General features: G+C 32.6%; 1 protein-coding gene across 1 annotated transcript; it reads left to right on the top strand.

Annotated features, from left to right (window-relative positions):
- The first annotated feature begins 4,106 nt into the window (after positions 1–4,106).
- LOC126750533 (cellular tumor antigen p53) lies at positions 4,107–12,273 on the top strand. Its single transcript, XM_050460173.1, has 2 exons — positions 4,107–4,250; positions 7,799–12,273. The coding sequence occupies exon 2, from the start codon at positions 7,877–7,879 to the stop codon at positions 8,978–8,980; it is 1,104 nt and encodes a 367-aa protein (XP_050316130.1). The 5' UTR covers positions 4,107–4,250; positions 7,799–7,876; the 3' UTR covers positions 8,981–12,273.
- The last annotated feature ends 6,906 nt before the right edge of the window (positions 12,274–19,179 follow it).

Here is a 19,179-nt window from a genome sequence, read left to right as displayed (position 1 = left end):
TTTTTGACATACAAATAGAATTTTATATTTATCAGTGGCGCGCATACAGGTAATGATCTAAATTTTTATAAAGAAAAAAATAGTACGCTATACTGGAAAAAATTATATAGAAAACTGTCATAGTTTTTCATGCAGAATCACCCCCTAAAGTTTGTTGCACTTATTTACTAACACCTATCATATATATATATATATATCATATACCTACTCACAAATCTGTTTTTAATTGTATAAAAATTAAAATTTACAAAAGGCACAACCACTATAATAATGGCGTTTATTTTTTTTTAAACTGTAGCCACTGATTCCTCCATAGCCTAATGTATTTAAATTTCTTAAGTGTTTCAAAAGTTCAGAAAGATTTAAAAAAAAAACAAAAAAGGTAAATAAGTGCATTTTTACAAAATTAATTTAATTAAATCGGTGTTTAATAGCCTTCATTATCAAACAAATCATGCCAAAACGCAAAGCATATCGGACGACTGATATCGCACACATATCCGCAATCACGATCGTCCGATACGGGATTGAGTTCGGCATTTACGAATCTGCGATACGCTACGTCCGATACGGATATGCGACCCGGTTCGTGTGGGAAATCTCTAGGATTCAGGTAGAACATCGAAAAATAATACCGTGAATACCTTTTTTTTAGCCTAGGGTTCAAGGTATCCAAATTTATTTTTTTTAGACTTTAACATACAGGGTATTAAAAATATACGCATTAAAGTGTACAACCTAGTCCGCCCCTGGTAAAGTAAACAAGGTAAATGTATTTAAGGATGTCATTTTAAGAGATCCCTAATAGTGTTCATCACCTAAAATTTTTATTAAATTCTACCAGGTAGTTTAAAAGTATTTATGAAAAACCAATTTCCAGCAGCGTCCTTTAGGAGGCTGTATCTTCGTAAAGAAGGCCTGTAGGAATTTTTTTTATAGGAACGTTCGGTATTATTTTTCGATGTTCTACCTGGATCCAAGAGATTTCCCACATGAACCGGGACACCCTGTATACAGACAGGGTGTTAAGGCAGGGTGGAGAAATTGTTAGGTCCAGTGGCGTATCAGTGGCCACCACATGCTTATTGTTGAGAAAAAAACAAGGCCAATAATTAATTGTTTTGCAGCTTTTTATTTATTTTTGTATTTAAGCAACTAAAAATACAACTTTTTCTTATCTTATCTTATTATCTTCATATCTGGTTTGTTTTTGAGAAAAAAAAATTAAGTATCTTTAACTCATTCTAAAAATTATCCATGGACGACAACATGAAATAAAAACCAATTAATTCGACAAACAATTTCGAGCTTAAAGTACATGAGCAAAATGTCCACCCTCCAATGCACGACTTATTGGTCTCTTGTGTCTTGTTTACTATGATAATAAACATTCAACTTCTACGATTTTTATTGTCAGATTTTTGAAATACAACAAAATAACAAATACATTGCTTCTTATGACAAATAATTGGCAAGTCCATTCAAGTACCTCCTTTGTACCTACCTGCTTTGGAGACCAGCTGACAGTGATAGAATTGCTATAAGTAAAATTCAGCTGTCAATTAGCAGTGATTCATTACTCCATCATGAATAATTTTACTAACCATGAAATGACTGACATGCACTTTATTTATGGATTAGCAAATGGAAATGCGGAAGAAGCACGAAGAATTTACCAGGACAGATATCCTAACAGAGTAATTCCATGTGCAAAAACATTTAGAAAGCTACATGCAAGATTATGTAAAACTGGGAATTTAAATAAAAATATGGGTGGTGGAAGACCAGAAACTATAGCAACGCCTGAACTGGAAGAAGCTATACTTGATGCGATAGAAGAAGATCCTTCCAATAGTATCAGGAAGATTGCACTGCAGCTTGAAGACAGTTCAAAAACCGTTTGGAAAGTTCTAAAAAGAAACCTCCTGCATCCATATCACATACAGCGTGTACAAGCTCTACTGCCTCGGGATTTTCGTCCAAGATTAATGTTTTGCAGGTGGTTGATTCATACGATGGCACACAATAATAATTTCCTACCAAATATTTTATTTACGGACGAGGCAAATTTTTCAAGAGATGCTATTATGAACTTCCACAATGATCATTTTTGGGCCGACGAAAATCCCCACGTTATGGCCCATTTTTTTTACTGGCAAGATTAACAGGTGAAACCTACACGGATTTCTTGCAACACCATTTACCCACTTTATTAGAAGAAGTACCTCTACAAGTAAGAGTCAACATGTGGTTTATGCACGAAATGAGCTGGGGCTCCAGCTCATTTCAGTATTCTTGCTCGTCAGCATCTCGACGTCATCTACCCTAATTGCTGGATTGGACGTGCAGGACCTCAAAATTGGCCGGCTCGCAGTCCTGATATGAGTGATATGAATCCCCTGGATTACTATTTATGGGGCCATCTGAAGGCTCTGGTTTATAAAACTCCTGTTCTAGATGTGAATGACTTGAGGAATCGGATAATTGTCAATTGCAATATCATAAGGGATACTCCAGGTATTTTTAGAGTGTGTCAGACACTCAATGACAAATCGTTTGCAGCCGTGTATTTTATCAGAAGGTGGGCATTTTGCTCATTTACTTTAAGGTCGAAATTGTTTATCGAATTAATTGGTTTTTATTTCATGTTGTCGTCAATGAATAATTTTTAGAATGAGTTAAAGATACTTTACATTTTTTTATTCGAAAACAAAGCCAGATATGAAGATAATATAAGATACGAAAAAGTTGTATTTTTAGTTGCTTAAATACAAAAATAAATAAAATCTGCAAAACAATTATTGGCCTTGTTTTTTTCTCAACAATAAGCATGTGGTGCCCACTGACACGCCACTGGACCTAATAATTTCAATCTAGTTACAGCTAAATAAGCGTCTTATAACTTCAAATAACTGCACCAAATTTCAACCAAATCGGTTTAAGGATAGTTATAGTATTTTTAAAATACCGTAATTTTTTTTTGAACCTTCATCGCCCTGTATCTCAGAAACAAAGCAACTCCCGACATACGTTCATATAAACTTTTTTTCATAAAACGACCTAACGATTCACCCTGTATAGTTTCGTATCGTAGTTAGGAAACATCCTGTATATTGAAATTTCGATTTGTAAACCAGAAATAACAAAATAAATAACCTCAACTGCTATAATTCAAAACAAACAAAATTAATTGCCAAAAACAGCTGATCAGCTGTAACAACGGGAAGACCAGGAACTTAAACCGATTCCAAGCGATCTATCGGTTTTAACCGCGGTTAAGCCATTGGTTGACCTTGAACAGTCCCTTTATGACATAATCAATCGTGTCTGCTTGGACGCTACAACACGCACTATTTATAATATATTCCCAAATATTCAATCAACGTTGGACGTGTTTGGTTGATGTAACTTCGTAACTTGTCAGATGTCGCTGTCATCATTTTGTTTGTAAATAATACCCCAGACACCAGTAATGTTATATGTAATTAGTTCATAAACATAAATATCAAAAAAGAAAACTAGCCATAATAAATTTTGTGTCGTCTTTAAAAAGGAAATAATTTGTTGTTTGTTTTAATTTTTTCCCGCACTTATTTCAATATTTTTGACGTTTAGAAAACATCTCCGTACGTGGGTAATTAGTAATTACTGTTCCAAATTGATGATGGATAAAGGGCTAATTGGTGACGTCACGTATCTCAAGACGGTTATAACTATAACCGCTTGGACGTGTTTGGTTAATACGATTTAGGAACGATAGTTATCGATAGATCGCTTGGAATCGGTTTAAATAAATATAAAAACCTTTTACCTATTTATATTTATTAAGTTCGTGGGAAGACCATACGAATGGCGGCTCCCTATGTATCCGCCTAAAATTGGATGCGCAGTGGTCTATGCACATTCTACCTTTATCATATTTCTATGGTAAACACAATCATGTCAAAGCCTTTTTACTCTAATTCGCATTAAAGTCGCGTGTTAACTTAGTAATTGACTAAAAGAAATTTCAGGGAAAACCGCTTAAAATTATTGGCAACGTAGCACATTTTAACCTTACAGAAGAGCCGATTGGGTGACAGCTGTCAATGTCAATGTAGTTCCATACCATTCGGAAAAAAATAAACAATCAAACAGGTTTGCAGGGCCCTTGGTGGTTCAGGACTTGCTAGTTTTATTTTCTTTTACTGTTAATTCTTGTGTTATTTATTAGTTTATTTCACTATCCGGAACGAATATATGTACCTAAGGTAAAAAAAAACATTGCTTGCCATCCCTTAGTTATTATTTAAGACATAATTTGATTGCATTTTGAACTATATTATGGTCCATTGTCCTTTGGAGACCTATAGGGACAAAACTTCAAGCCAATAAACCTAAAATAAATTAAGGTTTCGCCCCTCCTGCCGTTTTTCTGACATATAACTAAATAAATTGCACGTTTGACTGCCTACTGCAATAATTATCTGTTTGTAGGTAATTATTGTATTAAATATAAATAATTACTTTATATATGTTTATCTCAACTTATGTTAATGAGTTATAATAGAATCAATAATATTCTAGAATTTGTAAAACTATTTCATCTTCAAAATAATATTCAATATGATGATTTTAATTATGTACCTTAGATGAACTAAGAAGAATAAAATTGAGGAATTATGTTAATTTTTTCATCTAGTGGATCTGATGAGTCATGTATTTTGAAAGTCCTAATATTCAAATATATTCATAACAGGTAGGCAAAAGCTTTGCCACAAAAATGTACTATTTCATCATACAAAAAATGAACTTCATTTAATTAATAAATCTAAATTTATTTAGTGTTTAGATTGATAGTTAATAATAAAGATCTTGTATGTAATTATGATAAAAACTTGTTATAAATTAAATATTGGAAACTAGTTTTCCCACCAAACTGCAGTTCAGAGTACCTTATAAAGCTATTGCTCTATTCGGATTTTACAAATCACAATCTTTTTTGTTTAAGAAGAGCTGGTAATTAATGTAACTACCTATTTTCCATTATTATAGCTTGCATTTATAATAAATTTATATTTAAATTAACAGTGGGAATTTCCTTAGGAATATTAAATGTTTCTGAATACTAATGTCCAGGTTATTTTATGTTTTACTTCAGATGTATATTACTGCATTGTGTATAATTATTATAGGCATTATAGGTGATGATTCAGTGTACTTAACCTCATTTGGCTGATACTTATTCCATACATTTAAAAAAATTCAATAAAAAAAATCATCATTTAACCTATAATAATGTTATATGTAGAATAACAATATTAACATCAATTAATTGTCTCAGTTTAAATAAAAATAATGATTTTGATTAGATGGATTTTTACCAATCTTGGGTATGAATTTTTTCATAGGGGCAATTTTATATGTATCATATGCTGATGACAAAGTTGCCTTGTTTTCTGAGGCTTCTTGGAATGAAGTATACCATATAGGCAGAGGTTTGTCTCGTAAAAATCCTATTAAAACTGTATTTATGACTTTTAATGCATCATTGGCAGATCAACCAGGTCAAACTAATTTAAAAATCCATAATTGTAACTTTGACACTTGAAATGATACTCATTTACAGTAACAGTTGACAAAATTAAATACATAAACTGTTCTATAACTGATCACTCTAAGTGTGATGATCATAATATGGCCTCCATGTGGGGCAAACAACAGCACATTTAAGAAAATAGTATGTACATCAAAACTTAATTCTTAAAGTTATATATAAAAAATCTTTTAGTTATACCTCAGAAGATCTGTATAGGAATTACAATGTTTTCAGAATGAGAAATCATGAACACACATCACAAACATGTCTGTGCCTCTACTATTTAATAAAGTTCCTGTTCAGTTCTACTTAAATAGCTCTTGAACCTATTATGAGTTATTAGATCTGTCATTGGCTCTTAATAATGTTTCATTCTCCACAGATTTTTTTTCCCATCACCTCTTCAAATTAAATATGATTATTGGTGTCTAATCTTACTATTTGGAGTGAAAGGATTTACATTAAGTTTGGTACTGGGAAGACAAATATTATCACATTTTTTATTTTATCTTATTTAATTCCAATTTATACAAATAAGTGTGTGCACATTAATTCTCCAAAATAATGTATGTACTAAATAAATGTATTACGCACCTATATTTAAAATCTGTGTGTGCAAATATGTAAAGTAAATATTATAAAGTAATACAAAAAATTAAACAATATTTCCAGAAACTAATTTTGCAGTTACAAAATAAAATGCATACAAAAAATCTATAAGTCTATGCTAAACCCAAAAGTGTTTCATCTATCGCCAAGACATGTTTAAAGGTACCCCAAGAATAAATTGATATTATCTCAAATAAACTCAAATTCAACTCTCTAAGAATTGTATTATAAACTTTTGAAAAATATCTAGAAATTTTTGATTAAGACATCGGCCAACATTTCTTCTGGTTTCCTACTTATGGGAAACACAGTGCCTCTTCAGATGGAGATTTGAATGTGTATAGTTGCATATTAGTAGTAATACAAAGCTCGAATGTTGCACATATCATTTGCGTAGAACTGATCAGTTGGAAACATCCTTGGCTTTCTTAGAATGACTAGCAATATAATTTTAAGTGATCACAATAGGTTAAAGATTACTTATTGTTTACATACTACAATGCTTTAGGTTAATGGTTCTACAAGCCCAATAAATTATTATAAGTATTTTTTACTTGTAAATGAGAAATCTATTTTTTTTATAGATATAGGGCATATTGTTTCCATTTAAGGTGTTCTTTTATGCCATCATTACTTATTTGTACATTGCCAAGATTTGAAAGGTTTGCATTTGTGAGTTTAGCAATGTGCATTTTTTCTACATCTAGGGATAATTTAGTGTCCAATTGTCCAAGGTGTCCAAACATCTTTTTATTGTACAAAATTTGGTTGTTACCTCTAAAATACTAACCTTGCTGACAATAAATTTTGTCTTGAAAAACGCCATAAGAGATTCCCTTTTGGGAAATCAACAATTCAGAATTTGCAAAATCTATTTAATGTGTTTAAAAAAAAATTATTCTGTTTGTTGCCAACATCAACATAACAGTGTCTCAGGTAGCTAAATATTGAAGGAAGTATATAGTTTGCTGTTGAATGAACTATGTAGTTTTATTCTTAAAAGATCAGTTAGAGCTTAACTCTTCATGGGAGTATGAACAATTATATACTAGTTCCTGGAAGGTAGCTGGTCACATGTTTCAAGGATGAGCACATTCTTGGAATGATCTGCATTATTCATTTGGATATTCTTGAATTATGACTGGTAAAATGTTCATCTTATATAGAAACATTTCAAAACTTTAAATTTGGTGGCTCTTGGACCTTGGCTAGACTTGCAAAGATATGCTCTGGAGAATATCATTGCTTACATACATGCATATTTTTATTTATTTATACTGACAAAATATATATGTTCTAAAAAAACTTCTTTTTCAGATAGATGGTAGTAGACTAAAATGCTATGAAAATATTCAAAATAAATTTTTACAATACTTTTATCAACTAAATCAATGTGTAACTAAAAGTATTTCGGTCATCAGGGATAACAAATTAAGGGGTTCTGTCAATTCATTTAAATTTAAGATAATTAAACCAAAGATAAAGACAAGGTTAAAAAGTTAAAATTACTTGTATGTCTTTAAATCTTAGTGTGAGACAAGGACCAATTTAATAACTTTCTTAATTATTCAACTTGTTTAAAGGCATATTATAACTGAATATTTTTTCCAGGCAAGTCCTGTTACCTGACCAGAAAAATTGCGCATTCATATCCCGTTTGAAGAATAATTTGGCAATAGCACTTTCAACATGGAGTCTCAAGAATTCACAAGTTCCTTTCCCAGTTCCGGATTCCTAAGCCCGGATTTACGCGACGTCCTACTGGACGGAGTAGATCCACAAATTTTCCAGATACTGGATCAATCTCAGGGATACGAAAGCGTCTATCCGAAAGTCGAGGACGCTTTACAAAATGAGGAAAACACTATGCCTCTAACCGAAAACTTCCATTTCCCTAGCGACGTATCGCCTCAGTTTCATCCACTAAAAGCTAGCAAGCTACTTTCAAACGAAGAGTACGAAGGCCCTTACGACTTCGACGTTTTCATCGTGCCAAACCCCAAATCGAAAAACCCGTGGGTATACTCGCCGTTCTTGAACAAAGTTTTCATGGATATGAATCAAGCTTTTCCAGTGGAGTTTCGTGTCAGAAAACGTCCAGAAACCCCACTGTATGTTAGAATTACGCCACAGTATGCACAACAACAATCCGCCAACGAACCTGTTTGTCGCTGTATCAACCACGAACATTACGCAGATCCCACAAACAAAGAAATACCTGAACACGTAAGACAGCACGTTATCCGCAGTCAAAATCCACATGCCCAATACCTGGGCAATTCTAATGAAAACGAGCGATTAAGCATCATTCTGCCCCTGGATAAGCCGCAAGTGGGCAACGAAACCACCACGGAACTTTTCCTTTTCGTGTGTAAAAGTACTTGTTCCTCTCCGGGGATGAACCGAAGAGCCGTGGAAGTAATTTTCACTTTAGAGGACCACCAGAGCCAAATTGTTGGCCGTAAGTGCATTAAAGTCCGCATCTGCTCCTGCCCGAAACGAGATAAAGAAAAGGAGGAAAAAGAACAAATGAACGGCACCGGCCCTCCTAAAGGCAAAAAAAGGAAAGTTGAACATCCTATCCAGTCCGGCAAAGTACTGCCCATGGGAGAAGATACGAATATGTATACCATCAAGTTGAATTTAACCGGTAAGCAGAATGTACTAAAAGTTCTTGATCGCGCGGAAGAGCTTTACTTGGCCAACGCGTACAAGCTGCGCGGAAGCCCTGAGGAGGACTTGATGCGTAGAAACGTCGCAGAAATTCAAGCGGAAAAACGGCGTTTGATGTAATTGCTCATTTTTTTTATTGTACCTATTTACATTATTATTTTTTTGTAGTTTATAGTCGTGTCTACTTATATGTCGGTTTTTTGGCAGCACTCCTTAGTATACATTTAGTGCCATTTTAAATTTTATATGTTAAGAATATTTTGGTGCTCGCTGCAATTTATTGAATGCTACACCAGATATTTTTGTAATCCTTCAAGCCATTCCAGGGAATAAGTGCAACCTGTTTTTTTTTTTGTAATATTCTTCACAGATTTCTCCTAGCGATATTAAGGCATTATAGGATTTTAAGTACTATACAGCATTTCTAGTTATATTTTTAGTTTTTTTTTTGTGTTCAATGAAAATTCAAAGTGCCTTAAATATGTTCTTTTCGTAGATTTTTAGTTGAGAGTGATTGGATGTATTAGGGCAATTAAACAACTATGAAAAGAACTATTACTTTTACTAAGTAAAAATTTAAAAAACGTTGAATGCTGGCCGTTCATAGGTAAAATTTTTGATATATTAAAACCAATGTCCAGTGCTTATTATAGCTTTGATTACTAAGTTATAAGTTTTATTTTATTTTCATATGCTTAGGTCTATTTTTTTATGTTTACGTATGTTTACTTATATGCAATATTATCTGTAGTATTTAAGCCTAATTAAACAAACTGATGTATTTTTGTTATTAAAATACAAAAAATATTTAAAAAAAACGTGCTTTTGTATACCAATGACATTATGTAAATACACCATTCTCTTTTCAACCTACCAACTCACTTGAAATTAGTAGGGTGAAAAGTCAGAATATGCTTTACTATATGATGGTATTTCCTGAAAGAGCTTCCTGAAATTTGTCTATCTTTACTGGCACTTGCCCTTAACTTGTCTTTTTCTAGGGAAAGTTTTTCCTGTTGCCTTAAGTTTGCCAACACAATACTGGTTCACAAGGGTGACTCTTCTGATCCGTCCAACTATAGACCAATTTCATTGCTTTCCACTTGGTCCAAAGTAGCAGATGCTGTATTCCACTTTATGAGGGCTCTTCCTTATTCCTTGAACCAGCGTAAGTCTTCGGCAGCGGTGTTGTGTGATTTATCAAAAGCGTTCGATTGTGTCGGTCACAGAATACTGCTGTCTAAGCTTAATAAGTATGGCTTCCAAGGTGTTGATCTTGCATGGATTAAGTCTTATCTATCAGACAGGACACAGTCGGTCTCTATCAAGGGCAGAGCATCGAAAAGCAAAATCAATACTTGTGGTGTTCGTCAGGGATCTGTATTGGGACCAACTCTGTTCCTGATTTATATCAATGATTTGCAAAACCTTGATATTTCAGGAGAGATTGGAACTTCTCCTGATGATTGTACAGCACTGCGGTCACTGGACGTGGACAACCTTCTCGATCTGCAAAATATTATTGCTCTTGACGTTCAAAAGATCAAGGATTGGTGTGATGCTAATCAACTATACATGTCGTTAAATTTAGAGACAATCGCTTGAAATCTATTGCCATTGAGACTCAAATTTTGAAGCTTGTTGAAGATTCTAAATATCTGGGTTTGAACATAGATTACAGGTTGAAATTTGACTCCCATGTGAGCTGTCTCAATAGGAAGCTGGCTTCTGGTTGTTATATCGTGAAGGTAACTGACAAGGAACTTGGTCTTGTTATTGCACGGACTAGTTATTTTGCCTTGGTGAAATCACGTTTAAGATACCTCTATTCCATTCTGGGGTTTCCCTACCCAATATCTTTTTCAATCCTCTTTTGCTCTACAAAAAAGAGCTGTTCGGTCATTGTGTTTGGTACATCCACGTACTCATTGCAAACCACTATTCATTGAAAATAAAATCCTCATTCTATACCAACTATTTTTGTTTTGGAAACAGTGTGTGTTCACAAACATCTTTCTTATTTCCCAAATGCCCAAACTTATCAAACACGCCAGGAACATGAATTATGTTAACCTATTCCTCACTTTAGTTACATAAAGGACCCCACTATTTATATGGGCATTAAAATGTATAGCCACTTGCCATTATTCGTTAATTGTATTGAGAATTTGAGTGCAAAAACCTTTTAATTCGCCACGCGTTTTATTCTGTTGATGAATATTTTTTGTTTAATCTCGAGTAGCGTCTAGCCTCTATAGGGTTTTTAAGATGCTGTAATTTGATCAACAATTATATAAAATCTTTCTGTCATTGTTAACTGTTGCTATCCTTGTGAGTTCTATAAAATTTTGTTGTTTTATTGTATATCTTATAGAACTTAATATTGTAGATATGTCTTTTAAGCTTTGTTAATAAGAATTATATATGTTGTAGTTCTTGAACAATAAAGTATTTTATCTATCTATCTAAGAATTCCATAAGATATAAGGGAACTTTTTTTTTGTTGTAAAATGACAGTTTTTGCGAGTGAAATAACAGCTCCCGGTATTTGCTTTTAAAAAAACAATGCTTTTGATAACGTTACAGCTAACTTACAAGTTAAGTTGAATGAGTCTCAATCTAATTAATAAATAAAATATAATATAACACAAGGTCGGCATAAGGTAGCGGGTTAAATACCCGCGTAACTCACTAAGAGATGAGCCCTGAGGTAAATTACATGACAATAGGGCTTAGACTCTGTAGGGTTTTCTCTTCGTCGTTGACAATTACGGTAGGTAATTGCTCATTTTTTTTAATTGTACCTATTTACATTATAATTTTTTTGTAGTTTATTTTGCCTACTTATATGTCGGTTTCTTGGCAACACTCGTTAATATACATTTAGTGCCATTTTAAATTTTATATGTTAAGAATATTTTGGTGCTCGCTACAATTTATTGAATGCTACACCAGATATTTTTGCAATCCTTCAAGCCATTCCAGGGAATAAGTGCAACCTGTTTTTTTTTGTAATATTCTTCACAGATTTCTCCTAGCGATATTAAGGCATTATAGGATTTTAAGTACTATACAGCATCTATACTTTCGTAGATTTTTAGTTGTGAGTGGTTGGATCTATTATAGCAATTAAACAGCTATGAAAAGAACTGTATTACTTTTACTAAGTAAAAATGAAAAAACGTTGAATGCTGGCCGTTCATAGGTAAAATTTTTGATATATTAAAACCAACGTCCGTCCAGTGCTTATTACAGCTTTTCAATACTAAATTATAGGTTTTATTTTATTATAATATGTTTAGGTCTATTTTTTTATGTTTACTTATATGCAATATTCTCTGTAGTATTTAAGCCTAATTAAGCAAACTGATGTATTTTTGTTATTAAAATACAAAAAATATTTAAAAAAAAAACATGCTTTTGTATTAGAATGACAATTCCAATCACAACGAATGATTTGGCATAAACCTGCTCAGGGGCCGATCCAGGATAACATTTTAGGGTTTTATTGGTAATAATGTGTCATTGGAAAATGTTTTATGTTATGCATATTAACAGCAATATTATACATTAAAATTGAAGCGATGTCTGCCCATTTTAAAAAATCACTTCTTCTGATGACAGTTACCTCAACATCATAATTGATATTTAGAAGAGCCAATCCATTCAATCTTTTTTGCACAATTACAGTTCTAAGCAAGGTTTTGATTCGGCGCAAAGAAAAATTCAAAATATAAGGAAGCACAACTGGTACTTGAAGTACTAGTAGTACTGCCATAAGGAAATAATATAGGTATAAAAAAGGTTCAGCTTTCAACAATTTTTTGCACCTATTGCAAGACCTTTTGGAGCGGGAGCTCTCTTTCCATTACCCCCCCTTGGATCCTCCCCTGATTCTGTAAATAATAATAATAATAATAATAATAAGCCTTTATTTCCAACAGGCAACTTGCCCAATAACATGAAACAGTTGCAAAACAATGAAAAATATAGTTAAAAAACACACACAAACAAACCTAAAAGAATGAAAAAAAAAAGAAAAAAAGTAAAGTAAAGTCACAATCTCAAAAGTTATCCAAAAAATTAAAATAAATAACTATTAATATGATATAAAAACCCAATTATAAAAGTTTAACAAAAGATAATCACATATTCAACAAAATTAAATTAAATTAACTGCAATATACCTACTAACTATAACTTAAACACATGGGTCTTAATCCCAAGAGTAATGATCTACCAAGATATCGACAATCACATGAACCGGAGAGAAATTTATATCGCACATGTGACAGATCCGATTAAATATAGCGCATATTGTATATAGTGGCGATTTCAATAGGATGTTAGTATGAGGCCTTGGCAGAAAGAATGTTAGGGGATGTCTAGCATTAAGCCTAGGCACCATGAAACGTACACCAGAAAGAAGTACAGGACTATCAATGAATCCATTCAGTAACCCATGCAGGAATTTTACAGGGAAGATCATTCTTCTGAGATGTAATGGATGTAGATTGAAGCGTTCCAATAGTTGCCGATGATCAAATCCTCTTACCGGATATATGCCATCCTGCCTGAAGGCCAAAAACTTAGCAAATCTACGCTGAACAGATTCAAGGAGACCAACATGATTCTGATAGAGCGGGTTCCATATAATGCAGCCAAACTCCAGTTTTGATCTCACAAAGCAACAGAAAAGCAGTCTTAATGTAGATTCCAAAGTAAAACTCTGAGAACTTCTGAATTATGAACCCAAGCCTTCTCAGGGCTAACTTGACTATGTTGTTGAAGTGTGGAACGAATGTAAATTCAGAGTCAAAAGTGATACCAAGATCAGTAATTTGCTCTAATCTACTCAAAATAGTATCATTAATAAAGTAATTAAAATTTAAGGGTGTTTTTGATCTAGAGTAACTGACCACACTACATTTAGCCGCATTCAAGCCTAACCTGTTAACAGCGCACCATACCTCCAATGTATTTAGACAGTTCTGAAGAAAAACACAATCCTCCAAACCATATACATTTAAATATAGCTTCAAATCATCGGCAAAAGCCAGCCTATGACAAGTGAGTGACTCAATCAAGTTATTTATGCAGCAAAATATAGTGATCTATCCGATCAAAGGCTTTTTGGAAGTCGGCATAAATAACATCGACTTGAGTATTAACATCAAGTGATTCACAGATGTGGCTAGACAGACAGGATAAGTTAGTAACACAAGATCGCCCGCTAAAAGATCCATGCTGGTCTACAGAGATGAGTTCTTTTGCGTGACTAAATAGCGACCGATTCAGGATAATTTCGAAAATTTTTGAGAAGTTACAGAGTAATGAGATTGGCCTGTAGTTCACGATTTGATCAGAGTCCCCAGCTTTTAAAATAGGTATTATTTTAGCAGTCTTCCAAATTTCAGGAATTTGTTCTGTTGACAGTATTAAGTTGAAAATGTAGGTCAGCGGATTAGCCAGGAGACCAATGCAATCTTTAACCAAGAAGCTAGGTACACCGTCTACACCAGATGTTAACTTATTTTTGAGTTTTTTACTAGCCAAAATAATCTGGGAAGCATCAACGTTGGAAATGTCAAAGTGAGCCACATTATCAGACGTCGACGAATGGTTAATGACATTTGATTGTATAAATGCCTCACCAAAGAACAGTGCAAAAGCATCAACTATGTCTTGTGGGTAAAGCAGCAAGTAGGCATGGAAGCCTACTAGGGTCTGCAAAAAGACAATTTTTGCCAGTTGGACGACAACTCCCGCCATTTGGATTTTAAAAAAACAAATTTATTGAGAACGTTACAACTAACTTACAAATTAAGTTGAGTGAGTTTTAATTCAACTCCAATTAAAAATGAGGTGGCGGGTTGAGTACCCCTAACTCGTCCCTCCTAAGAGATGAGCCCTGGGATAAATTATCTGACAATAGGGCTTAGACCTTATTGTCAGCATTAAGGTCACAAGTGTCAACATTGAAAAGCCTTTAAATGTTCTAAGGCTTAGACTCTATAGGGTTTCCTCTTCAAGGGTTCACCTTATTACCCATGGGATAACTCGAGTAAAAATTTATAATTCTTCCACTAGGAGTTGGTTTAACGTACCAGTTGGTGCTTATCGTGCCATCCGTATTTGTAGTCACCATATAGTGTCGCACAAAGGGATGGATTTATTCTATCTCAAAAGTAAATTGTATTTTATTATGATAGCTGTTAAAGTGGCGGAGAATGTCAGGTAACTCATCCTTAGGAATTATAAGAGAAGTGTCGTCAACATAATATTTAATGAAAGGTATTTTGTTGTGTATTAATTTTCCTAATATCCTTGAAACAAGATAATTCCTTAGAAGAGGCAGAAAGCTGGATTTCCCATTATGCTACCATCTAATTGATTACAAACGACATTACTATAACTGTACTCAATACAAAAATTAATGATTTCGTTTAGTAGTTTCTTATCCTTCAGTATAAGATGAAATGTACCGCCATTGCTTATGTACTACATCTGTAATAAGGGATTTTGGGATATTAGTAAACAATGATTTGACTTTTATATCTTTAAGCGACTACACACTCCTAAAATTGTAGTTGAAAGTCATTGCCATATGTGACAAAATTTCGTGTAGTTTCGCTAAATTATAACAAGGGGAACCTATACAACTTACGACCTGTCTCAAACTAAAGTCATTTTTATGTGTTTTTCGTAAGCCATACATTTTTGAAGAAACTGTATTATGAATTTTTAATTGTTTTTCTCTTGACTCTTAATATAACCACGTTCCCTCAGAGTTGTAAACAAAGAATTCGCCTCAGGTTTGAGCCTGTTGGTTGGTCATAGGTCAGCTCTCTGTACGTAGACACATCCGACCGATCAGATTTCGGCCATTTTTGTCTAATAATCTTCCTTGTACTTAATTACGGTTATTATAAAAATTAGTGATAATATTAGTTGTTTTTTCCCTTTTTATCTTTTCATAATAAAGCACGTTTTTTCCTTTTTATCTTTTCATCTTTGATTTAATATTGCGTATTCTAAATCCTAAATAATAGACGGGATTGGTATTTCCTTCTTGCTAATTGGTAAACCAAACTTGGGACCCAAGCTCAGAGTGAGGGCTACCTTTGGATTAATAATTTATAATTAGTATTATAAATTATTAATCCAAATAATATAACCTTATAATAGATTCTTGGGTAAAATTAAAGATGAAGTCCTTGTGTGCATCAAATTTAAATCCAGATTGCTGTTGTTTGAGTCTCTCCAATGCATTCATATTTCTTGCCTTAATCCTAGTAAACACCCTATTGTATTTTCTGTTATTTAGATTTAATGTGTTTGAAAAGATTTCATTAGGGATTATTAGACGTAGTAACATCTATACCTAGATTTAAAATGTCCTTCCTAAATTTGTCAATAACAATATTCACCTTTTTCTTGAAGGGGTGATGCTCAATATAAAGAGTGTATGCACATTTGACGTTATTTATTATGCGATTAGGAAGAACATTATTAGTTCTATATTGCAGTAAAAATCTTTTCCTATTTTTAAGAGCAGCAAGTCTATGTGTGTGATTTTACTAATCCTTAAGTAATCTCCATGCTTTATTTCCATAATAAGATCTTATGTTAATAAAAAAATCGTTTTTTGATTCATTATTGTAAGTTTCGTCTACTTAAATTAACTTCTTTGCAAAATTATTATGTTGCGGTTAATAAGTAACTATACCTTGTCTTAAATAGACAAAGTCAGTTTCGGCCCTATTTAGATTGATTTACTGTTTAAGATGAGAAATTAAAACATCATACACTATGTATATAATATTTGTATATTTAATACCGAATACTGTATACATCAGTGTCTAAATCTCACATGACACAAGCCGTTTACTATGTATCTAGAAAAATATATATCGAATGGCACTTTACTTTAACATATTTTAATTTACATCATACTGGCAAAATGATACAAAGAAAACCTCAAAGAGCTGCGCAGATTGCAATCGTTTTAAATGGACGTTTAAACTAATTTTATCTAAGTAATACCATATAAATACAAACAATAAATAAATAATAACTTACAGAGTACAGGACTAACATTATCTTAAAAAAAAAACAAACGATGACCAAAATACCTTAAATAATATAATCACTGGCACAACAGAATAATAAGTACATAAGTTATTGCAAAAAACGTCCATTTTTATAAAACAAAATGGGTTTAAAATTGGTGGGTTAAGCAAAAAAATCGGGAAGATTTACACAGTTTGGTATGACATAATTATGAAGCGCCTCTATTGATTAGTAAAGCGCTTTTTAATGCGAAACTTAACCAATTTAAACCAGAGTTAAAAACATGTTCTTCTTTTGCCTAGTTAACTAGAGTCTTATTTTTAAAATACTATTTATAAGCTTGGAAAAATAATCGAGGTTTTTTTATGAATTTTACCAAATAAATGTTGATGACCTGCTATGTGTCAGGTGCGGCTAATTGAAAACCTCGATAATTAATCCATCTAAATAAGAGACTATGAAAAAATAAGTCAGTATACATAAGAGTTTTTCCACAATCTCTAAAATATATAAACGTATATATATTTTCTAATCTCTATTTTATAATGCGATTGTTCTTTTTATTCATTCATAATATCTTTACAGTAAAATATCTCTGGTTGCACCTATAAACTAGTGTCGTACCTTTTTAATTTATACCATCATCATGCAAATAAAACGAGAGCGAAAATTCAATTATATGTATCATAAAATCTGTATTTGTATTGATTATATTGTATCTGGTAATGAGGTGGGTGCGGTTGTTATAAACATATAACACTGTATCGGAGACTTTCGGTCCCTTTTTTGGCCTCGACCAAAAAAAACCAAACCGTAAGCCACTTTTATGGGATTAACAAGATCTGTAAATCTTGCTAATATTACCTGTATATAATGTCCTAGAAAAATAAACTATTTCACAATGCACTCTGGTAAAAACGTCTCTATTGTAACAGGTATTTAGACATCTGCCTATTGCTCGTAACGAATTAAAAGTACAAACTGCTGCCACTCAAAAAATCAGTCCTAATACGGTTAAATTTAGGTAATTAGGTAATAAATAGCTTATAGTATGGCTTAAATTAAGGCTATAAGGTACTAAATTTGCTATATCTAAACCCTATAAGGCCGGTGGACAGGTTGTATCAAGAGTGTTGCCGTTAAAAATTCAGAAATTAATGTCACTCCAAGCAAAAAATGTTCTCTGCAAAACTGGTTGAGGTGTTAAGACTGAAGAGTTATAAACGCTATAGCTTAAGAGAGTAAGTCAAGAAACTCCAGAATAATCAAAAATGCTATCTATTTACTGTACATTCTACAAAAAAAAATCGTAATTTTGTTGGGTAGAAATTTTGATTTGTTTTTTGATCAATTTGTTTTTATCTCTATGTTAGTATCGCTAAAATAATTCAAAGTCATGCCTTTTAAAAGAAACGCTAGTCAAAAGCTCTCAAGTTCGCACAGGTTGGGACTAAATAATTTAACTACCGTAGTTCAAAAAGTGCAGGAGAAATATTAGTAGAAAATTTGTTTATAGGTCACCTAAAAGCCATTTTTGATGCCAAATAAGTCACTTATGTCCCTTTTAATTGATTCTACGTATCTACATTTGACATCTTTAATTAATAAAACTGCTATTTTATTTGGCTTATACAGATCTCAGGATTCGTGTAGTGGAAGTGTTTCTTTTAAATATAACATTTAATAATTATTTTAATGCCAGGAATTTATACATATATATTTATGGGACATTTTTAATGATATCCTCTAATAAATTGTAAACCTACACTGAGTCATACACTAGTCTACCCTTTTAATGTTTGATGAAATTTAAAAAAAAAACGTCCAATAAAAACCATTCATTTAACAATGTGAATCTCTTCAATGAACCAAATATTAACACTTATTTTAGAGAAACATATATTATAAAAAGGATAGTAGGATATAACATTCTCATTATTAGCTACGTTTACAACGCCTGTACCAAATCTTTAATACTTGGATCAAATGACATCACGAGGACTATTTTTTCGGGTAAATGGCAGCGCACTAAAATTTGATACTAGATCAAAATTATTTATTTTTCGGTGTACACACCTAGGACCTATTTTAAAGTACCAAAATGACAAGTTTGACATTTTATTACAGATTTTTATTTTTGTACACAAAAATAAAAAAGAGGTAGAGAAAGACAAGTTTCAGCCTTGAAAAAAAAATTATTAGTTTATATTATTTTTAAATAACAATAACCGATTTAGAGGTTAATC

This window comes from Anthonomus grandis, chromosome 2 (genome assembly GCF_022605725.1).
Source record: "Anthonomus grandis grandis chromosome 2, icAntGran1.3, whole genome shotgun sequence".
Taxonomy (NCBI): domain Eukaryota; kingdom Metazoa; phylum Arthropoda; class Insecta; order Coleoptera; family Curculionidae; genus Anthonomus; species Anthonomus grandis.
This window is presented reverse-complemented; position numbering and strand designations above follow the sequence as displayed.